This window comes from Amia ocellicauda, chromosome 20 (assembly GCF_036373705.1).
Source record: "Amia ocellicauda isolate fAmiCal2 chromosome 20, fAmiCal2.hap1, whole genome shotgun sequence".
NCBI lineage: Eukaryota > Metazoa > Chordata > Actinopteri > Amiiformes > Amiidae > Amia > Amia ocellicauda.
In genome coordinates, this window is record NC_089869.1 from 19,826,491 (window position 1) to 19,851,804 (window position 25,314).

The 25,314-nt window shown below is 39.4% G+C and overlaps 1 protein-coding gene across 5 annotated transcripts in view; it reads right to left on the reverse strand.

Moving 5' to 3' along the window:
* Positions 1-25,314, reverse strand: part of jmjd1cb (jumonji domain containing 1Cb) — an 89,919-nt gene that overhangs the window by 29,015 nt on the left and 35,590 nt on the right. For all 5 annotated transcript variants that reach the window (XM_066693060.1, XM_066693058.1, XM_066693059.1 and 2 more), the window contains exons 2-3: positions 23,475-23,639; positions 818-931 (exon numbers count right to left, since the gene is read on the reverse strand). In XM_066693060.1, coding sequence (XP_066549157.1) covers positions 818-931; positions 23,475-23,639 — 279 coding nt within the window. The remainder of the gene's footprint in view (positions 1-817; positions 932-23,474; positions 23,640-25,314) is intronic.

Here is a 25,314-nt window from a genome sequence, read left to right on the forward strand (position 1 = left end):
TATGGACAGCAGGGTATTATACCCTGTACAAAATATGAAGTTAAAGATTTTAATTTGTAAGCAGATGGCTTTTCATTATGTGTTCAGCCAATGGAAATGGGGACACAAGATGCTGAGGTCAAAAGATTAATAAATGAAAATGTACTGTGAGTAAAGTAAAGCCATACAAATCTCTGGTCTGAATGCAGTTGTAAATATAATACAGTCTGCTACTTATTGAGTCCCTGTTCAATTCAACGTGTGAGATAAAAGCATGGGAAAAAACAGCTTCCTGATCATTCTTGCGGTTTTCAAAAAAGGCATTTTTCCCCTTTCATTCATATTAGTCCCAATATAATATGGTACCAAAATAAATGATACAGTGCCATGTCTTTATGCATATAATATTCACGTCAAACATTCATCAACTCGAGTAACCAATCCGCCATTCCCCCACTTCTTCTGAAACCCACCAGCTTCTGTCGAACCAGGCCACAAGTAGTAGTTAAGCAGTATTCTGATAAAGTACACTTGAGAACTCACTGAAGTTCATTCATCACTTCAAACCATCATTAAATCTTACAGGACACCCCAGAAAAACAGTAGTTCTAGCAATCTGTCCGTCCCCAGAGTTCAGAACACATCCCTCGCAGGTCCTTCACATATTTAGCAGGGAACAGCCGCCAAAGACCATCAGATCTCTCAGAGAGAACCGCTAAAAACTTCTCCAACTCAACAGATGCTTCAAAGCTGATTTGTTCCCCTTTGTTTCTCCCCTTTCTCTCCGACAATCCGCGAAAGACCCAACAGACTGGTGAATTTTGTCAATTTAACATACCTGATAGGGTTGATATGCGCCATCTTCAGTCAAGAAATCCAGCTGCCTGTCTGAGAAGAACTCCACAGCAGTGATGGAGCTCAGGACGGCCTTCCCCACAAGAGGCTTGAACGTCTGCAAAATTAAAAGCGTTACGTTAGGAATAATAAGGAAATCATTAAAGGAAAGCTCGACAGTTCAAAGCTTGCCAGTTTAGCTTTGATGTGCCTCTCTTCCTTTTTCCCTGCAGATGTAGAATCTCTGATGTCACCATCTATCAAACTGCCTTCCAGTGGTGAACTTTCTAATACTGTTAAAACAAAATAATCAACCCGAAGAGGGCATCTTGGCAAGAGATCACACAATCATGTGGGCCAGGAGAAATGCAGATTCGAGGGGTGTTTTTTCTTGTGTTTGCTTGTTTTTCTCCTAAGCATTCTCCTGGAATAACAATTAAATCACAGCTTTAACAGAAATATAGGAAGTTGCGAACGTAATGAAATCATTTGAACGACCACCACTGAACATCAAGAGACGGAGCATCATAGGGGTCACACGGCAATGCCCCTGATGCATCACCCACAGTGTCCACCCTTGTCTGCTATAATGACATTGTCTTTGAGCTTGTTATGTAGGCCACACTAAAATCTTCAAATCGAAGACTGGCCGAGTTACATTTTAATATGTCAGTGCTACTATGTATCCCAAAATTGCTTGGCTTCAGCATTTATCACCACCTAATAAAAGAGGCCAATAATTGCACCTCCCTTACTGACAGGCAAGCACAGTATGCCGCTGAAAGGACAGTGAAGTATCCGTTAAAATATAATCTGTATTCCTCAGCACCGATTCTATTTATATAAATTCTAGGCTAACTAGAATCTTCTGTGTCTGGCTCGCTCAAGGCGTGTTATCTAACCCACCAATTACATTTAAAAAGTAATTCAAAAGGAAAACTGTTGGCTACAGTGACACTCAGGAACACAGTTTCTCTGCGTAAATACAGTTTATACAGAGCTAGTTTTAAAAGCTAAAGGGACTTACAGGAGTGTTAAGTATTATTGGCTTGTCATGTATACACCCAGAATGTCACAGGGCTGTAACAGTTGCCACACCACTATTTAAACCCGATACTGTAGTCTGCATTCCAAAAGGAACAGAGACAGTAACCTAAAACCGCTCAGATATGCCCTTCCCCAGGAAACTGACAATACAAGGCATATGATGTCACTGATACTCTATCATGTACATTTACTTCTGCTGACAGGCTTTTTGTTTAATTATTGATTGTATATTTCATATTCTAGCCTAACAGATAAAGAATTACATTTTTGTTTTCAATATTTAGGTAACAGCAGGTTACCGCTCAGAACAAGATGCATCTTTCAGCTCTACCATACAAATTAAAGAAACCCAACAATCAGAATAGCTTCTGGTCTAAAATGAGATTGCTGTCAAATGCAAGCTCAAATGTCCTCATGTTAAGTAGGCTAAATCTTTAATTAAATTAAGCCCTGATAGGAGAGGCAGTATCCACTGGGCCCGTTTCTTTCCAAACACAGCGGAAAAATGAGTCAACTGTCACTGAGCAAAGTTGCATCAACTGCCTATTTCTTAGAGAGTCTTAGAATATAAATTCCTGACTTTGCATTTACACTAAGTCCACCTATTTTAAACAAAGCCATGAAAATTAGCCAACACCTTCAAGTCTTGTATTTTTTATTGTCGTTTTAATAGGTTTCCCTTTTCATCCTTTTAAAAATAATGTCTCAAGGAGCCCAAGAGAAGGCCTATAAGTGTAGTCCTAACTGTCCCAACCTTGAAGCATTACAGACCACTGAACCACAGTTCTGTGGGACATCACCTCACCCATGAAAAATTCGCTTGGGGTTTATTAAAAGCAGAACAGGGCATGAAAGTCCATTAAAGAAAGATCTTAAAAGAAATAGGTAGCACAGCACACATTTAATAATATAGTCCAATTAATAAAACAGCTGCTTAAACAGGTTTATAATGTGGGAAATCTACATAAAGTACTAAAAATGTCTTCTTACATGCCACTCGGCACTATTTATTTTACTGCACAACACATTTGCATCCAAATATACTACCTACACACATTTTTACCCTGATTTATCACAGCATGATGATGTAATATAATGAGTAAAATGTTTCCAACAGAAAAAAAACATGCAGCTACATTTCATAAAAAAAAAAAAAAAGACTAAAACAAAGAAACACTCTGGAGTAAAGATACCATTTTACAGTGGAAAATCCTCTTCAAACCATTGGATTAAGTCACTTTTGGCAAATACATTGTTTATGAAACTTTCATATCTAAAGAGGGGTTAGAGTCCCACCACAAAAATTGATATTTTTAAGCAACCTTTACACTGTCTCATACAGGCAAATATAAAACACAGACCGTAATCCTATTGTACTGGGAAAAAAGGTTTTGTTCAAGGTTTTAAACCACTTATCTTTAACTCGGTTATTGACTGACTGTATGAAGCTGAAAAGAAGGTTACAGCTGGTTAGAAATGTTACAGTAAAATTACACTTTTCTAGGACAGATAAATATAGCAACAAGAGATCGTTCTACTACTCATGAAAGAAAACAGGTGTTTCCCGGTTGTCATGAAAACATTTCAAACAGAGAGAAATGTGAGTTTTAGAAAAAGGCTATTCAAATTACTATGGAAAGTTTTACAGAAAGAACAAAACAGTGACAGAAATGCAACTTTTTATTCTCATATATCCCATTTCTCAAAGCCTACTATCTTTCCAATTACTGATATATGGAGCCCCTATCTACAGATGTGTTCATTGAAGTCTGCTCTTTGATCTGAAGACAAATTAACCTCAAGGTTAACCACAAGGCCTGCTTTCCTTAGTGATGCTAAAAATTGAAAACACAAAACTCATAAGGGAAATGAATTGTGAACCCGTCCACAGTGCGGAGAAGCACACCTTTCTGCAAATGCTACAATTAGGTCACATCTGCCACTTCCAGAATGAAAAATCAAGTCTGTACAAAGAATTGGCAAGCAGACAATGCCATCATTGTTGTACACCTTCGGAATACACAAGTCATCGGAGGCATAATCGTGTGCCACACTTGGACAAGACAAATCATCTCCTTTCATTTGCCTGCATCTAGGGTTCTCTGAAAGCACAAATGCAGCCTTTTTAGACAAAGGATCTCCAAAATATTCTCCTTGCCTTGTATTGCAGGGCTGAGCCATAATTCAACAGTAAATATTTTATAAGGCTGAGTGCACTGGAATGTAAAGAAACGCCAGTGGAGCTCATGCATAGCTAAGTAATCTGGAGGCCTGAACGGCTCTGTCATTCTCTGAAATGTTTCAACAGCCTGAGGGGAAATGGTAGGCTGCTATCTGATGAAGGTCACAGCAGAATACAGCTCTGGTTACACACACTCGCAATCTCTCCCCCTCTCTCTCTCACACACACACAGAGCCTTATGCATTCTTTATTATTCAAGCATACAATAGATGAGTTCATTAGTAGAGTGACAAGAGAAAACACTGCTTTTCTAAGGGATATTAATACTGACTGCTCATTGGCTTGTCTCGAGATTATTAATATCTGTTTACAAAGCTTAATGTTCGGGTCTCCCTTGTAACCAACAATATACTGTACTATACGGTTGCATCTGTAACAAGGAGCTTTGTTCTTTTAAATCTCCTCTCCGTTCCACTAAATGACAGTTAGGGCTAAAGCACTCCACAGAATAATTGCTTCTGTATTCCTCATTTTACAAGCATACGCATCACTAGGGCTCCAGCTGCTAAATTTAGGGTAGCTTTCAGATGGTTTAAAATGGAGGTGGGGGTGCAGAGAATGACCCATGAAACTAAGAACCTCAATATGGTATTTTTTTTAATTCCATTTGTTGCGTTAATTTAACAGATTGTTGCTGCTGCTGTCGTTTGTTTGTTTTTAGATATTTTACTACATCAACCTAAATGTGTCAGTTTTGTGCACTGCTACTTCCCCACCAAGCTGCAACTGTAAGAAAGACTCAGATATTCTTAACATGGTTTCTATGATAACCTACTGGAGTAATAGCAATAGGCAGTATAAGATAGGGTATTTGGCACGGAAGTAATACATGTATAGACTACATGACCGCAAGAGAGACAGGAGATAATTTAATTTGATTCAAGATTAGTTTGAAGGCCTTCCAAATAAAACCCTCCTGATTCAGTCTATGGTCACCTCTCCAGCCAGGGAAAACAATTCCAGACATGTTTGTTTACTAGCTCTAAAAGCCCCGGGACCCTGCCCTTCTCAATTTTAAACACAAAGCTGCCACTGTGTACAAGCAAGGAAATGTCTGCAACAACTGTGACCTGTTTCGTGCTCCACGTTGCGCCGCATTCCATCGACATGAGAAACAGCAGAACAGATGAGGACTCCCTGGCAAGCGAGTTGGGGAATCTTTTTTAGACATGTTTACAGACACTGTAATTAGCAATGGCATCGAACAAACACATTAATCCCCCACTATTATAAATCTACTCTGCCAGTTCCATTTAATAAGCCCACCATGGGAATCGATAATAGCAGCAAATGGATAGGTAAAGGAGAAACAAGGCCACTGGCTTTGAGTTAACAATGTATATATATATATATTTAGCACACCCCTCTATTCAAAGTGCACTTTGTACTGGTGTAATTAGAAACAGCTTTGCTCTGCATAAAGCTGCATTTAAGGACTGTTGACTAAATAGGTCACAGTGCAGCTCCCACTGCCTCCATTTAACAACACAAAATGTACACACACACCATACGCTTACAACAACACACTATTGCAGAATAGTCTCAGCAGCTCATCAAGATTACAAACAGCCTTCAATGCCAAAGTCCAGACTCTCCCTGAGGCAGATATAGGTAAAGAACAGTTTGAGTCTTTAAATCTACTTAACAGGTCATAATAAATGGTCAAATCTGTCAAAATCAAGTGCTTCTAACTCACCGACACCCTCAAATACAAGTTGACATGGCAACGGGTTCTTTTGAACTTTGAGATTGAAAAGGTTATTGCCAGACAACACGGAAAATTTAAATCAATGGATGGATAAGTTTCCAAGTAAGTAGTTGAACTTAACATATAGACCTGCTTCCTTTCCAACATGATCTACTTTTAGCAGCAATATTTGCTGTCTGAATACTTTAACGAATAACCAATTACACTCAATATATATATTAGGATTTTCAGGTCCGTTCTACAGAAATTACAAATTACTTTCCCACCCCCTCATTCACACAGACAGGCACCAACAAACAAACCAAGAATAGTTTTGAAAGCAGCAAGACCACCACCACAGAAACAAGATGAGAATTATGCCAGCATTTGCAGCAATATTTACTGAGACAGACAGGAATAAGTACTTAATCCACTGTATTAAATACTTCAGATATTAATTCTCAGCCTGGTAAGATGTTTTATAAAAAGGAAGAGTAAATAACTACATTGATCATAAATTAAACACAATGTGACATCATTTAGATGTAAAGTGGTATAAAGTCCAGTGTAAGTACATGTAATTTCACTGATAATGTATTTTTCCAGATTCAATTACATAATCTAGTAAAGCCACTTCATCAGAACATGCAAATAACAACGATAAATCAAATATTTATTCAGTTTAACTCTTGTAATCTCATTTTACCATATCACTGAACCTTAAACAAAAGATAATGAAGATCAAGTACAAACCTTTTCCCTTTAAATGCCTCAGTGTCCTAGTACACGAGAGGAGCCCAAATAGTCACAGCTCACATGTCCAGCCCACAGCCTAGATGGTAACTCTGTGCTCGGCCGAGGTAGCGTAAATCATGTCTTCCCAGAGACGTCTTGCAGTCATTAAAAAGAAAGCCAAGCCTTGAAAAGCAAACAGTCTTGCTCTGCAATTGGCCACATGTCAGACATTTTAAGCGCACGACAGAAGAAAAACTAATGGAGAGATCACAGAACCCGGCAAAGGAACCGCTGAGAGGTAGCCGATCTTCTCTCCTGCTCGCTTCTCTCCCTCTCCCCGTCTCAGCCCCCGTGCAGAGGCGGATTATTATTCGCTCTTTGTCATCGGCAGTGTGGTGTTAACAACTGAGAAATCCTGCAACTGGAGTACCACGGCCCGCCGAGATCTGGGTCATGATAATTTCTACAGAGGCTAGTTACACAACCCGTCAGATATTCCAAACAGTGCGCTGCAGCCACCGGGCAGCTAATCAAACCAAGCACAGGGCTCTTTACGATGGATTTTTCCTGTCGTTGTTCTCTCTTTTCCTCTCTTTTTAGGCTTTTAGAAGAAGGCTCTGCAGTTCCATCAGCCACTGCAGACACACAAATGAGAATCAAGTTCTGTGCTGGAGGCGTGCTGGAACTAGGGAAGGGGCGGTGCTGTTTAAACTGTAACTAATCCTCGATCACAGGTGGCAATGCAGTCACTTCCAGTATGAGTCACGCTGCTGATTAGTCACTTGGCAGACCCAAAGCAGGGTGGGTTATAAATTTAAGAACAGACAAAGGCCAGACTGACGGTGAGACTGACATCTGAAGTTTGCTGCCCAGAGCACTTACTAAGTACTTACATGTTCAAAACACATATTTGCCTGCACAGCACTGAGATTTAAAAGTGCCACAATAGAGAGGGAAGCCGAGTGAACACTTGACACCTTAAGGGGGACCTTCTAAATCAATGCACAATCCCTATAAAGAAAAAAAGTTGTAAATACAAAAAAATCTATGAAAACCAAGCTCTTCTCCGAGAGTGTGGAGTACAGCGACGTGGGTGAGAGCATCATACAAGCCGCCTCTTCAGCTGTGTCCCATGTGGAATTAGAGGAACACGGATGTGGAAACCAAGTCCTTTGACAAGTCTGGGATTCCCACACCCTCTCTTTCATGGCCCAGCTAGGAGGCAGGTTTCTACAGAAGATCTCTGTAGCCCAGGGTGGGGAGGTGTGAGGTTTCAAAGAGCTTTTACTCACCACCCACAATAAGGGATTGTTAACTACTGCAGATTACCCAGAGCCAACAGACGCCTACTGATCTGGAGCAGGTAGTGGCAGGAAATGATTGTGGAAGAGTAATATCCCCCATCACACAGACTTTGTAATAAGACACTGCTGTAGGCCCAACACGACTATTCGTTTCTCGGTTTCATTTACACCAATCTCCGATAAGCAAAGTCAACATTTATGTGCAGTTAAAAGAAAATCTGCTGCATTAAAAATTTAAATATATTTTGCCTTATTCCTGGATTCCTGAAAAAGAAAAAAAAAGACTCAGACCAACATTATGAATGTTATTGTATGGTTATTTAAAGAACCAAAAGCAGCTGTCCCTTCAAGTTCCTAAAATGATGCATTTACAACAGTGAAATGTAATTATAGACCTCACAGACACACAGACACACACACAGACTCCAAGAACCAAGATAGGAGCCTACGTCAGGTGGTTAAATCTCCTGTCTTAAGGAAAGCTCTATGCTTTTGAATTATTTGTCTTGTCAACAAGAGGATAATGTGAGCAAAACATATTGTAACATTTCAGGTTAAACAAGGTGTGTTTGTTAATCTGGGTTAAAGTTGATGGTGAGGAAGCATTTGAATAGTGTCGTCTGTACTTCCGTTTTATTTATTTCAGTTTACCTTGAGCTGGTTAACAAGCGTTTTTTGTGTCTTGTCACTTTCACTAACAAAAACACCCACTCAAATGCTGGTGAATATCATGATGCAAACCACCTACAAAAGCAATTACCCAGACACAGTACTGTACTGCCGATACCTTTGTTAAATACTTTTGAAGCATTTCATAAATAAACTGGCAGGAGTGGTGTTGAATATACAGGTTCTTCTCTTCTGAATTCACTGGAAAGATTAAACTAAACTCCAAACAGTCCCTGGCTGGGGCAGAACAAACAACAGCAGCAGCAAAGGTTCCAGGTAAAGTACAATTTATGCATGCCCAGGGTTAGGCAGTGGAAAGCAGGTTTCTGTGTCAGGAGATACAGTTCACTTGAACTCTTTCGTTGTCAAAACAAAAGCTATAATCTTAAACCTGATCAAAACAGGAGTCTCTGAGGACTGGACTTAACGATTGACAGAGGTGAACTTTCCAGTTATAGGGCTAGGTCCCTTTTACTGGTGGGACTTAGACCTCTGTAATCCGCTTGGCAGCTGGCTGCTAGCCTACAAACAGCAAACCTATCCCGAGATGTCACCGAGTTAATCCTTAAATTCACGGTCATCATATAATTGGCTGAAGCTCTGTCACATGGCCAGTTCCTAATTGTTGTACTGTAGTACTATGGCGTTTTAAACATTTTCCTTTTTATGTAAAGGTTTCTCCAAGATATTAAGCATACTCATTGAATTTTCATTTATTATGATATCTGAGATGTAATACTCGCACATAACATTACAAGAGTAACAACATTGAGGTAGAAGAGAAGATGAGAATGGTCTACAAATATAACAATAAGGTTGACAAAATTAGAGATGTTCAAGTAGGTACAACTGGTGAGAACAGGAGATCTAACATTGTAAAATAATTTACATATAAATACAGCAGGATACACATTTGTAGACAATTATGAGAGACAGGGCAGGCCTTTCATGCAGAACATGACTAAATCACGCTAGAAAATTAATTATCCTCACAGATTCTCAAGCCTCTTTCACACAAAATTTAAAAACAGTATCAAAACATTGACGCACTAGTGAAATTTACCTCACTAGTGTGTGTGGGTGGTGGGGGTGAACTTCGGCTCAGCAGCCTCATCTGCTACAATTTCAAGAAATCACTCCAGATGATGTCGCTTTGAAAGGCAAGGACACCTTGGGCTGCAAAGCAGTCGTATTCAACTCTGAAAAAAAGACTCGGTGCTTGCTTCACAAGTTCAGCAAGCAGGCTGTCAGCAGGGTGACGAATATGGCCATGAAAGACTAGTAATAAGAGTTGCTCATCTCAATCCAGATGGCAAAATGCTGCAGCAGGACATTCTGTGCTATACCCAACCCCCCACCCCCTCCAATTCCAATCCTTTTCTGAACTAACAAGATTTACAATGGGGAATGAACTGTTACACAATGCCCCCTCACAGTCTGAGCTCCTGCAGTCTCGGTTCATATTTATCTACACAAACACTACACACGACAGCGTCGGTGGCAGATCAGTTTATTAGGCCGGACTACATCTGAGTGATGTACACTGAACTGTCAGGCAATCTGTGGCATTATCTTATGAAAGAAAAACAGGCCTGTCTTCGTTTCCTGGCACTGCTATTCCCCTCTGGGATTAAACACCGCTGTATTGCCATTCTCAAACCATCCATGACCTTCAATTACCATTCTGGCAAGCTACATTAAGATGCATACAACACCAGCAACACCTCAGTTCAAATCCTGCAACACCAGAGACAAAACATTCGCAGAAAATACAAACCTTTCTTTCGTAAAGCCTCTCTGAAGTGCGACACTCTAGCCACAAATAAAACTATTTATATTTCATGGCATGGCTGAATTTAAACTGGGTATCAAGATTAAGAATAAAAATGCTTATTATAGACTGCCATTAACAGGAAGATACTGTAAACTGCTGTTTCAGGTATTTGAGTCAAAGGCTACAGGGCTGTGGTTATATTTGGCCTGTTATGTAAAGAAAACTGCTCTCGTTCCAATGAGCGTATGTGTTCAGATCAGAATTGGTATTATTTCGATGTGCAGAAGCTGCAAACTAATAAGTATTGTGAGGAATAAATCCAAAGATCCGAAAACAAGGGCGTGCGTTTTTGTAGTTCGGTGTTTGTACTGCATCCCAGTTTAAGTACGAAATCCCGGTTTTAAACCTGAATCAATATCCAGCTAAATAGGTTAGGTACACACACACACACACACACAAAACAACCACAACAAGAACCACCACCACCTGTGCAGCTGACAGTTCTTGGAGCGGCGTCCTGTGCCGCCGTCTCCACCAGGCAGCCAGAGACACTCGGCTCAAACTTTCTCGACGGCACTCCAGGTAGCAAATAACCATTAAGATATTATGAAGATTATATAGGTATGCCTCGTTATAGACAGATTGGATTACTCTACATCGGCTTAGTGACCCTGCCTTACCACAGCTCTCTAGATATCTCTAATCCTCCTCAAGAACACAGAGGAAGTCACTTGAGTTCACACAGTTGCTTCTTTGTTTCCACTTCACCAGGCCCACTTTTCTCACTCAAGGAACAGACAGATAAGAGGGAGACCACGGTCAACTGTCTTGTGATGTAAATTCGTGGCTATGAAATCTCGTAGATTTTTCATGTTTGTTCTTGTGCCAACGTAAACATTTCGGGTTGGTCATCACTTTGCTTAAATGTTCTAAAATGTACTGACCACGTTACAAGATGAGAGTTAACATTCTTTAAGGCTTTTCATTGTGCGTGTTGTTTTTTAAACTAACAATCGATTAACACTATACATAAGTGTAGCTCATTAAAAGTGTATTTGTAACCAGACTTTCTTTCAGTATTCTTTATGCCTTACATACAAAAAGCTGTTCAAGGGGGATGGAATTAGGGAGGCCAGGAAAACCAAGTTATACCCCCTAGTGGTCAAAACTGCAAGTGCAACAACATTCATATTTGAGATTTCATTAAAGGAAATTCTATGCAAAAACTAGTTGGAGAATATAAGCAGAGGATACTATCCAGTATTGTGAAAGAAGACATTACATCCTGCTGTGCTTGTCACTATGCAATTAGACTATAAGTGTCTATACAAACATTGCTGGTTAAACTACAACACCTATAAAAGATCTGTATACCAAGGAAATGTTCAGAAAGTATTTAGTTACACAGTTTGCTATGTCTAAAGAAATGTAGATTCCCACCACAAACAAGGCAATAATGTATAGTAATGTAGGTTGTGGATTGCATAAGCATTCATAATCACAAATACAACTATTAAGCTATCATGATCTCATCCATTAGGTCTTCGCCCAGCACCGCATGATGAGATCATCCTTGGAGTATTCCCCAGAAAACATTAAAAGCTTGCTGCATCTTATACACAGACAGACACACAGACAGTGATAGTTAGATGACTAAGTTATTTAGAGAGAGAGACAGCTCTGTCTATACACACACAAGCACACAAGCCCATCTGTATCTATAAAGTTTGAACAATACAGAAGTGTTTCTCCTGACAGTACGTTTTCTGTACCACTGAAACAGTGGAAGCAAGACTGTTATTAAGTGGGTTGTTTCTTCAAATAGCATAATTGAGGTCCTCGATATACCACACTACAATACAATACATTAACAACTAATTGAAAATAAACGTAAGCTGCGATTTGTTTCTTGGTCTGTTTTGAGCCAAGCAGAACAGCAGACTTATTTTGCCTCCCTCATGAATGATTATTGCTCATATCACTGGATGTGTAAAAAAATTAAACTGAGCAGTTGTTGCAGATTATTGTACCTATGATTGTATGCACAAACTGCACAATGAAGCATCTTAGCCCATTTTAAAGAATCGATTTTATGTTTGGTAAAATTTTGAACTATTTAGAAAAGCATATGAAATGGAACACTTATTTTTCAAATACAAATTCACAGTGTATGTGGAAATCTAAAATTAAGAATGATCAGACATGTTCAAACCCTCAGGACCTCACCCAGTTGCTCATGCACAGTGTGTGGTGTTCATTTCCACAGCACTTTAGAATTTCTCAAACAACTTCCTGTGGGAAATATTTTTAATAGCACAGCACTTCCCCTGGAAAACATTAACTTGCCATCTATTGGGAGTATGAAATATTTATTACATACTAACAGTTTAAAGGTTGAAATGTATCCCCACTCATCAGATTAATAGGCTCATTGATGACCTAAAAAATGCAAATGTCAGAACTAACTACTGCAGGTCTGCTGGCCACATACAGCTGGGACTGAACGAGCTGGATTGGCTGCTGCACAACGACGCTGATTCCCAGAAAAAAAAACAAAGACTGCATTAAGCTAAATTATCTTGCGTTTCAAATTGCTCTCTGATAAAATATCCTCATTAATTGTCTTAAACATTTCTTTGAATTTTTGTGACCATAGCAAACCAACGGCCGTCTGTATGGAACACTTCAATGGAATAGCCTGATTTTTTCAAATAAAAAAAGCTATAAATATAAAGCCTCTTTCGCTCATAGTCTGGGAGGACAGGGTTACGGAAGAACAGAAAATGTGGTTATCCACTCAGACTTATTTGCTTTATTTTTAATAAAACCATTAATTATAGGCACGTCTCCTGCTGCTAATGCCATTTGTTTTGTTCGAGAAATGTGTTTAAGGTAATGATAGGAAATGCAAATAGACAATTGGCCTCATTACAGCTGGAACAGCAAGGTAAATGTGATAACAAATATGACAAACAATGTCTCACTGACTAATACAAAGATCAGACACTTAATACCTTTCACTCGAGGATTAACAACATTTTTTTTTCAGAAAGCTCTAGATCAAAATTAATCCTGAGCAAGTTAAAGAGAACAGAAATAACTATTATAGAAAATCTACAAGCCCAAATAAATAAATCCAAAATAATACAACATTATACAATAAACAAGCTATCTTTTTCCATAGATCTAAACCAGATAACACTTTAATGAAATATATGCACTTAACACCTTTTAGGTTTAAACAACACTTCGATACTTTCTGCGCTATACTAGGACAGCAAGCAGGAAAACAACATTGATAAATTAATTAAAACTAAAGCCATTTTCAGCTTTAGATGTTCAGACGATTCTACAATACCTGTCATTTCAGTTTCGTTAGTGATGGTCTCCAAAGACATGCTTGTTTGTTTTGTAACAAGCCAAGTCGGTTCACAGAGACAGATTTAACAGCAGACGGATTACAGCTCCACTATACCTCGGGGATCCCTTGAGGACCACAATAAGGTTATTCCTCAAAGACAAGCTGGCAAGTGACTGTGTCGTGGGTGATGAACTGTTTATTAGACCGAGATGTTTATCATACACATTGTTTTGTGAAGTCACTATGCTTGGAAAGTTGCTGTGCATATATATTGATTTGTTGTATTTTGTAGATATGGCCTGTGTATGGACTTCCACCTAATTTGGAGTGTCTCGTGTTCATCTGCAATTAGCATCAGTTACTTACTTTACATACAGTAAATGGCATAATTAATATTTATTATTCCTCCTATACTCAAGTACTGCAAGTAATATCGTCAAATCAGGCACAGACCTTTATTATAAGGATCGCTTGGCATTCCACTGAGGAGATTATAAATATAATTTCTACATTGTTTCAGATTAAATTTTCCATCAATTACCCAAATATAAGCAAATTACAAAGAGAAACTCAAAGCGCATATATTAAAAACAATGTGCATCTTGACAAGAGTTGGCTTTCATCTGCTGTCCAACCTGAGAAGATTCTAAAACCTAGCAGGAATATCTGTTATTTTTTCAAAGACAGTAAATTAATTGCTAATAAGGAACATCCTACATACCAGGCATTTTGTGTTTTATTCCGCCAAATGCTGCATTACACAGGTCCTACACAGCTTCAGATGCAAGTGAGCCTGCATTGCTATTAAAAACATGCACGTATTTTCTCTTTTACACGTAATAAAGCTTTTTATGATTCTAAAAGAAATTGAATGCTTTATTTTAACAGTGCATTCCCTCCCATCAGCGGTCCTGCTCGATAAACAATTCTTCACACATACAGTAAATTCCTTCTTCTCGACTCTAATCTCCCTGAAACGTAAGCCTATGTTTTTGGAAGACTGCATGCTACATAAAAGCTTTAAAATTAGGACAAAAGGGCCTGCCAAGTAACGTCTTTCAGAAACAACAGGCATGCCGCCAATAAGAAATCTGTAAAGCAAGAAGGGCAACCATCAATTAGTTATAATGCAAGCTCTGCACACTGCACCAGATTGCTTTCAAGTCACATGGTTTGCTGGATTAATTTATCTATTGCTGCTTTAAAAGATGCAGAAAACTACTTCAGAGACACAGCATCACAGAAAGCAGGGGGATCTGTATCCCCAGCTGAATATGAATCTGACCTTGGCAAGTTAATGTGTTGTAGCTATGCAACAGGATGAATTGCAGTGCTTCCAACCTATATACACATACGATTTTTCACAAAACCCACAACACACAATTCCAGATTTAAAAATACAATAAATAAACAAAGTCAACATTTTCTTCTTAGCAATCTCCTTTTAGTTCATCGGCACAGCTCTCCCCCCTCACTGCAAGAGTGATGCAATGAGCGTTAAGGTTATTCTCTAGGGCATTCGCAAGCTGAATAAAAACATTGCAGCACTGTGTTTCAGCAGCTCCACTACAGCGTGGAGCCTATTAGCGTTTCCCATCTGAAACCCCCCACTTGTCTTGAAGCAACATCTCCCTGCTGCTCTGCACTGATAAATCAAATTTCCAGAAAGGAGCCCAATAAGACAGCAAATTAGCACTCCTAAAAATTACTGAACAATTAATTAATTCACAGGTATCCAGGCTGATACCAGTAACATTTGGAAGAACTTTAATACAAAATATTTGTTTTAAATCCCAAGTATATTATATAAAATCTATTGAAGATACAGTATAAGGCCTATTTATACCCAAGTCCCTAGTTTATTTTCATTTGTTTATTTTCCAAAACAATCTGTAGATTTTTACAGAATAACCAATTATAACTATATTGTACATACAATCCTGCTTAAATAAATCCTGTTTACAAACACTGAAGAGTCCAAACAGGCCTAGGCCTATACAGTTGGTACATGTAATTTCTGTATGGTCAATATGAAATAGGAATTCAAACATTCAGAACTATTTAATAAATTAAAACTCTCTGGGGTGGGGACTAGAGACAAACACTCTCTCTCATGTCACAATTACCACATTTTCTGCAGGAATAAAAAGGATGTCTATGCATAAACTACACACCCCTGAATTAAGCCACTGGCAGGCCTGTGATCCTGCATATTTTCAGCCCTTCAGGGAACCGAGTCTGTGAATTCATTTGTCTGATGCTGGTTATATTTTCACTGAACATATTCCCTCTCTCCTCTCCCCCTGTGCGACGGGTATACGGGAAGGCTGTGTAAATTCTTCCTTTAAATCAGAAGTCACCGTCAGACAAAGAAATCCAGTGGAGATGTGCTCACACTGCAAGGCAGCCCGGCGAGCCGATCGTGAGCGGAGAAGTCAGTGAAGTGACTCGAATCGCTCCCCCTCAGTAACCTTCCCAGGCTGACGCCACGGAGCAGGCAGACTCTGGTATTTATAATGAATTAGCTGCTAAAGCCGCAGCCGCAGGCACCCCCACCTCTCTTTTCCCCAGAATGCAGTGTTCTTTCTGTACCATTAATTCCAATTCAGATTAAACATGGTACACAATCTCAAAGTGGATTCCCCGTTTAAAAAAACAAAGTAGAAAGACTTCAAATAAAGTGAACAGAGGCTCAGAAACTTGTTGAATTTCAGATTAAGTAAATGGCAGTGGGAATGTATGAGTGCTGCCCCATGCAGAGTAGCTACAGGCTTACAGTTTGTGTCATTTCAGTCAAAGGGTCTGTATGATGGAGGCGGTTTGCTGGCACAATTTTGCTGGTATAGTTCAAGGACTTCAGTGCCGGTCATGGTGATGCTCTGACTCACTGCATCCTCACATTGTAAGGATAGTGTAGCCAAGAGCGCAGTTTTCCATAAACATCAATAATTAGAATAAAGTGTTTTCTTTGGACATGACCGTGCCAGTGGCAGTCAGTGTCAGGCAGTGCCAGGCAGCAATCCCACAATCCTGGGCTGCCAGCCTCACCCGTGTAAGCACATGACAATATTCAGACGGAAGACTTTTGAAATCATGAACTGGACTCGTGTGGGATGCATCAGCAGATTTAATTGTGTGTCTGTATTATCCTGCGTAAGCTAACAATCTTAATAAAGGTCTATTATTTTTTAAAGTGCCTTTTGTGATTTAAATTTCTAAATGTTTTCTTCCCTCTGGTTTTAAAGTAAAATTAGCAAATGTAACTTCCATCATTGCTTATTAAACACACAAAGTGACTAGAAAGTGCTCAATATACATAGTACTTTCTGTGCAATGTGATAAGCCAATACTTTTGAACATCCTAAATAAACCTTACACACTACAGCATTCATTCCCTTGAGTAATGTTAAACTTTTATAGTGCCATATGGTGAAGTCATGCTTAAGTTGCACCATCTGCAGTAATCTCACAATATTTCAAATTCTCACTTCCAAGAGTGATTTGTATTTTACTTTGCTAAAGATTACTAACACGGTGACTCTCCTTCTTCCAAATCATATATATACCACGTAATAGACATGAAAAAGAAATCTGTACATTTATCGCAGTGCTGGGGTCATTAAATAAACTCTCACACATAAGTAATGCTCTACTTTAGATAAGGTACAAGGTAGGAGAGAAAAAAACACTCCAAAACGGAAGCCATATAAAAACAAACATTAATGAGGGGAATGTATGAAGAACTCACCACAAAAATGCACCTTCCCCCACGCAGTACATGAGGTTAATGTACCTTCTCACTGGAAAACCACTCTAAGGGCCACCCGGATAGTTACAAAAAGCAGCCTGCTACACAACACAGCCTTCTCTGAGACACTCCAGACACCGTACAACCAAGGAGTAACTGGAAGGGAGGTAAAGCGTAGTAATCGGGAGGAAAAAATAAATCTAATCTTCTGCCATTGCTACGATACAGCAAACATGAGTCTCTAATACTCACGAGATAACATACAGGAAACCCACAGAAATTTCACTTCCCCACACCCTGACTGAAAGGTAATCTGAAACGGGTGTGAACACTTGCACTCGTGAAAAACAATGCAAACCCCTACTGGTAACATATCTCCGCAGGGTTTTAACTTGCAGAAACACATTTTGTCTGATGCAACCACAGTATGATTTCCACATGTCTTAAGCTCTGCCCTTAACAACAAAACTCATCTGCACAGAAATAATACAAACAATATTGTGTACATCTGTATTTATATATAGAATTTCAATAAAATCAAACAATCCAAAAAATAAATACATAACTAAAAGTAACAAAGCTAATACTTTTAACAAAACCCACAATACTGAGGGTTAGAGGTTTCTAGTGGTTTGTGTTTTGCAACACTCAAGTAGACCTAGGTTTGGCAGGCTCAGCCATGGAAAGGTCAATATAAGCTGTACCGAAGTGAAGTACAGACACAGACCAGGATAGACTTTTGTTCTAACTGTGAAAATCAAAGTCCATGGTAAGCAAATGCTTGGCTTCAGTCCTCAAGGTTAAAGCACAGGCAAGCCTGATCTCGTCAGAGAGTTTTAACTCTTTAAACTTCTGTGACACTCGTCTGTTTGTCTTACAAAACTCGAACGTCGATCCTTCTCCGATCGGCCTTCATTTAAGGTCCCCCTTCATAGCGCGGAGCCGGAGAGAAATTCGTCGGCCTGGTCACGAAAGGTATCAGCAATTGTGTTCACTAAAACAGGCAGTGCATGGGCAGCCTGGGACTAGGAGCAGGGTTGTTTTGTCATTTCATTTTGTTTATGAAATCCTCCACGCACTCTATTTTTGGTCTCTAGCGAGGCCAATGTATTCTCTGCGCTTTCTGGTTGCTGATACTTAAAATAAACAAGCAGGCTTGCACAGAGGGAAGCAGATCATGAAATGACTGACTATTACGGTTGCGTACATCGGGCAGGTAGAGATAATTGCAAATCGGACAGGTGGGTGTAGCGACGAGAAGGTGAAGGCTAGCCAGTTGTGTGAGCTCAAGGCCCCTCTGCCATTACTGTAAATGTAGGAGCTGCATTTATACACAGACTGTAAACAGGTAGTGATGTTTTAAAATAATAATTAAACGCAACCGAAAGCCTCTCACTGTGTGCCACTGACGTGAATACTTGAATGCATCTTTTAAGGATAGAAGAATATTCAAAGCCCTGACTAGAGAGAAACCAGACAAAGCTTCAAATGTGTGCCCTGAGCTCAAATGGACATTCTCCCATCATTCCCTCATCCTTGTGTACTTCGGCCATGGAGTTCAGAAAATAAAGCTACCCATTTCATTCAAAACAAGCAAATAAAACTGACAACATTTTATCCTGCTGAATAGTTGAGCAGAAATTAATCTTACTAAGAAGTAGCCCCAATTATTGTGCTAACAGCCTAGCAGCTAGATTAATACAAGCAACATATTTTACAGTTCTGAATTCTATTATATAATAATTAAATACATGACTGAACAAAGACAGGGGCTTTAATTTTTTTTTTTAATCTATCGCACATGTATAATAACCAGGATAGAGACTATTAAAAAAACAAAATAAAAGTTGAAGCAGACATTTCATTCTTAAACAACAGATTTAAAAATACTCAATAGATTTAGTATCCGCTCTATAACTGTACAAATCTCTCGGCTTTATTATGTGAATGGAAATCAAAGCATGAAATCGCGGAGAACAAAGATGGAAACATTAATATCTGATGTCAACCCTAGCCATCTCTGATGACCATGAATAATTCTCAGTTTTTCTTTCCATCCTTTCCTTACTCATCTGGGAAAAACATTTCACAACAGAGACAGAAATGAGCCAATGTTAGATAGAAAACAGGTTTACACAACAGGCTGTTTTTCTGCACTCAAACTAATACAAGGCTGAATTGACACTGGACAGCACTTTATTTCTGTCACCTTTTTTCCACTGCACGAGCAAGCCTGCCCATTATTTGCCTTTTGACACTTCAGACTACAACAACCTTGAAATGACTCTGATGGGTTAATATCCTGGCTCCCAACTGCACCGACAAATACCAAACAAACACCGCCAGGCGGGCAGAGGGGGTGGGGAGCTCCTCTCGTGTGTGATCTGCAAATCTCGCTGTACACTCAGTCAAATCTAAAATTTACAACATTTGTTGTTGAGGTACGGAGAGCTCCTGCCCCACCCTAAATGCCTGTCTCAATTACATACATAACCCCCTGCCCCCCACCCCCTTCTTTTTCTGCAAAGAAAGGCTAGGCTGGAGTAGCCTGCGGCTCCCCCAGTAACTGCTGCCTGCCAATGATTGCTACCATTAAGCAGCCAGCTGTGCAGTTGGCAGTGAAGGATCATCTGTATATTCCCAGCCTCAGTATACATCCCCTTCCCCCCAACTCTCTCACACACTGCAATTTCCAAAACGCAGACCACCACCCCCCCAGGCTGCTGCACACATGCTTGGACAACATTAAGTATTAGCACACTTTACCAGATGATTGAAAACTTGGGAAAGACAGGGATGGCGGGGGGAGAGAATAGAATCAGCACTACCAAATAATTATAGGTTTACTAGCCTAATGCAGCCTAAACACACACACAACCAAACACACAAATACAAACAAACGACCTAGCCCTCACAAAAACAAACACAATCCAATCTGCACTTGCACTCTAGTAAAAAATAATAATAATCAAAAGGACGGACACAATTAGAGTTAAGTCTGGCTTCTTTGCCATTTCTTAAGTTAGTATATCAGAGCTGAATATGACCACAATTATCAGTATAATGATCGCTGTCATGCCACAGACGTTTAACATGTTGAACTTACTAACCGTCTCACAGAAGCCATTACAACAGCCTATAAAAGGCTATTGTAGTCAGTGCAAACTGTGAAGCCTTATGCTGATCAACATCCTTTATTTGCCTTAATGACAGCTGACTCCGTGGCTCCTAGGAGAGGAGGGTGTAGTAGCACACAACAATGTTAATAATTTCCTGGGAATTATAAGAGGCTGGATTTGCTTAGGGTGAGCTTGGGTCATTTATGCTTTTCTGGTTAATAATTAAACCATGTTTGCCATGAACAACCTGGAGAAAGGAATCAGTTATTAAAAGGACAAAAACTTTCTTTTTGGAAAGCAAACTGGTTTAAAAACATGGCCATGCTGTACATGTCATGTCAGCGTTCGCTTTGTTAGATTATTTATATCAGGCTATAATAAGGACAGGAGAGACACGAACCAAATCCAAGAGCAGCCATGTTATTTTCTACTAAGAGAACTGTGGAGCAGCTTTCTGTTTTCAATATTTTTCAGTACAGTAAATGCTATGTTCAGTTATCTTGTTGGATTGTTTCAGAAGAAGACTAAGCTGCCAATTGAGATGTTTTACATCCAAGTGACTACAGTTTAACATTATTAACCGAACAGAGTTCAAGGAATTCGAATGGCTGCAGCACAAACACATCTGTGTTCAGGTTTGTAATTCAGCAAGGCATGTCAATTACATCATCATTAACCTTTTGGATCTTCAGCAGATTCCTCAGTATCCTACAAACAGTTTTGGCTCTTTTCAATCACACAAACACAATAGCAATTCCCCAATGTGTCTGTCAACAAGTACACCAAGCTAAAGAGGATAAAAATCACACTCCTGTTCTCTCAGAACACTATTTCAAAACGTTGAGCCCCCCTCCCCCACCCATTCCCTCTTCACCTCAAGTTCTTAAGAGAAATTAAATGCCTGGTCCAAATGACATTTTTGGCTTGACAATAAATTTAAAGAGGATATGGGGGGAAAATTAACAGTGTTCAGGTTTGCTGGGCTGCGTTCCAGAGTTCTTGAAAGGCAGCGAATGTTTACTTTTTTCTTAAACTTATTATTTTGTATTTTTTATTTAAATATGAAAGTTGTCAAGGTTAAATACAACAAATAAAAAGGAAAATCAGGGAATGCCACCATGGCAATGAGAGATGTGTTTCTCTAATAACTCAGACATATTGTTTGCATATTTTGGAGAGAAAAACTAATTAAGACGCACAATTAATTTTGCACTACATATTTGAATACTTTCTTTCACAGCAATCCAGATAACTTATAAAAGGCCAAATACAAACACAACCTAACATTCCTACCGAATAAATGCACTGAGAAGCAGCAAATCTCTTAAAACAACAGGGGGCGAAACATGTTTTCAAAATTGAAATCTGAAACTAACTTTTGAACAGGCAAATTATCCTTGGCAGGAAAGCTAAATAATCTGTTAACAAGTGGATGACCAGCCAACTAAAATCACAAGAAGTCAACGGCCTTCAATCCCTGGTTACTCCTGAACACATTCTGCCCCTGTCAATAAACAGAATCTTTGCTCTGAATTGACACAGACAAAGGGGATACAAACAATTCTTGTGCACAGTCTGGGGCAACACGTTACAAAGAGCATGTCGGAGACAAAAGCTAAAGCCAGATACAGTGCAAAGACTGGGCCTCACTGCTGAGTCAGGAGAAACCAGGGGTAATAAAAGCCTGTCTGAAATTGCAGCTATAAATAATGCAATTGGGTATGCAAATGCGCTTTCGAGAAAACAAGAGTCCAAAGATACTTTTAAAAGAGCTTCACAAAACCGAGAATATGGAGTTTAATTGTTCAGAGGCTAGGAATCCTCTGAGAAAATTAGGATGTTTTTAAATGAGGCTTGACTAGGCCTACATGGCATCCTGCTAGTGCTCAGCACTGAAACGTCTCACCAAGATCAAATTAGTTTCTAACTGCTTTCCTGGCTGCCGAACTCAATTATTTTGGATAAGCATGTTATAAAATTACTCGAGACATTTAAAGCATTGTTTAAGGATTATATTCTTGTATAAAATTCCTTGTTCACCATTCCTTACATAAAGCATAAAAGTATAAAATAATAATAATAATAATAATAATAATAATAATAATAAAGGCTGGGGTGAGAGGCTTAAAACACACGAAAAAAAAACAGCGACAGAAAGCCAAGGATTTCTGATCTCTGTTTAACACCAACAGAGAGTCTGCAGCAGTATTAACGCAGTGTGAAACGCACGTACAATAAACCCAGGCACATCGGGTGCAGGACAACATATGAAATCTATATACAAGTAAAATCTCAGTTAATTACCGATTTCCACTGAAAGGTTTCCGTTCAAAGGAGGCATTGTCTTTTTTTTGGGGGGTTTTCTCAGTCACAGATGAAGTGCATTTTAAAAATAATTGCAAAAAGGAACATTTGTTGACATAGAAACAAGGAATACAGAGCTTCAAGAAAAGGGGGGGGGTGATCGTGGCGCACTCAAGAGACAGAGTAGATGCCAAGCCCTACTCCTTGAGAGTGAGACGTGCACTTTCCTCACCAAACTGCTTCGTGTGACACACTACGACTTTCTTTGAACTCTTATCTTTTATGCCTGTGCCAGATGGCGCTGTGCAGCGTGTTACATAATCAAAACACAGAACGCATTTCCTCAGCGACACACTTAATAGCCTGTAATCTGTAAAATAGTCATAACTCCACTCCTTATAAAATATTTACTGTCTTTTATGAAGTCAGGACTAAAACAAATGGCAGATACCAGTCAGGTCTTACCTAGCTGCTCTCTCATTCAGTTGTCCCCCTCCCCGGAACTCTTATGCTTGAAGTGTCAATCACAGAAGTCGATGTCAAAGGAACATATGGATACGGACTGGAGCAGAACAAAGCTATCGATACCCATGGCAAAGGCACCGCAGCTGCATCGTCGAGCTGGCAGGTAACAGGTAACGGGCAACAAGCAGTCGAATGTGGTCACTTACCAAGGCAGGCCACTGAATCTGCTTGCTCTTTGTTCCCTGAAGAGGACTGTTCTCCTTCCTCTTTGCCCACACAAGCTGGTGCTCCAACAAGAATATCTGGAAATCTTCATATACTTTGACCCATTCGCGCTTCTCCCACTCGAGATCATCAAATTCAACATATACCTGAGGGGAAGAGAGATCACAGTTAATACGAGTTCATGCAGATTGCGTTTGTCTGCATCAACCACTGCAGTAGCTCTACTGAGGTAGAGAATGTAAATGCAGAGACACTTATGAAGAAGCCATTTCCCACTATTTTCTACCATGAACAGATTTTTTTTCTCTCTCTCAAACAAGGTATATTTTTAGTAAAGGGGGGTATTCATTCAGGGCACATATGTTCTAGAATTACAAGGCAGCCCCAGAATTCTATATTTTCTTCGATTTCTCTGCTACACAGACATTTGACTGTAAGAAACTCTTTGGGGGATTTTGAAATCCCCAGCTCAGAAACAGGATATTCTACCTCTCCAGTATGAGAAAGAGTATTCTGTACTGAAATTGTGTGAAGTGAACCATGTTTTTTTGTTGGAATCACACCCAAACAAATCTCACTTGACGTGTGAGCTCAATTTTATATTTTAATATAATGTGTTGGATGCCAAATGAGACATGAAAGAGACTAAGAAAAAAAGGACTTGTGATCGGCTTTGCTATCAAGATTTGTTCTTACAATAAAATATACATCAATACAAGGAAAATCTACAGGGGGGGAAGCCAGGTGTGTAAATTTACATAAAACTTTTCTACCCAAAAGGGGCCATTAATGATTAAATGAAGCCTACAACACTACAGATCAAAAGTTCATTTCACTAGAAGATGTCAAACATCAGACAAAAAAGTAAACTTGTACTGCTGAACTAGCCTAACCTCTTTCAAAAACCTACTTCAATACATTTTTATCTGCATCACTTTAAAGATTGTATCTTTACAAGTTTTACACAATAGCTGAAAACCAAATGTTCTGGTAAAACTGGTAGGAACGCCCTTCAGTATAACACACACAGTCTGAATTATATAGCACCAATATACTTCTCACACTGGCCCTTACAGAATCCTAGTGAGTTTGTACCTTCAGAGAAGTAGCCAGAGTGATAAATGGTAGGGGGGAAAGTGAAAAACTGAAATGGAAAATAAACGTGTAATGTAAAGAGAATACATACTATTTATAAAGAATAGATATTCTGCATCACGGACACACAGCATTCCTAGCATATTGTAAATATTTTTAAAGCCGCTCGGGAATGGCTTGTTCATAATTGTCAGCATTATTGCAGGGTGTTTTAAATGAATCGCAGAACAGTGTGGTTTTTGCAGGGTCTTGACACACAGCTGCGTCTCCACTGCTTTCCTGACACTTTCTGTAGTGATGTGGGGGCACCATCTTAAACATGGCCGTGGGAGGAAGACACGCAAGCACACACTGTGGATAGCAGCTTTCGGTCAATGGTCATGCCATGCCTTGCCACGCTCTGTGGACAGACAGTGGGCAGTAACGCTAGAGCACGGTACAGAGACCAGTCCCAAAAGGACCACCATCAGACCCTTCTCAGAAGGTACAGACAAAACAAGCCTTCTTTCAATCTCACAGTCTCATTAAAACAAAGTATATTAAATACTGCTAATATATTATATAATGTGAATTTACATGTGAGGAAATCCTTACTGTATATGCTGGCAGCTTTGAGGTTCTACAATTATTGTGCACAGCCACACGCACATTCAATTAAATCCCCCACAAGTCCCATAAAATAACTTAAATCTGTCACACTGCATCCTACAGACACCTGAGCACTGA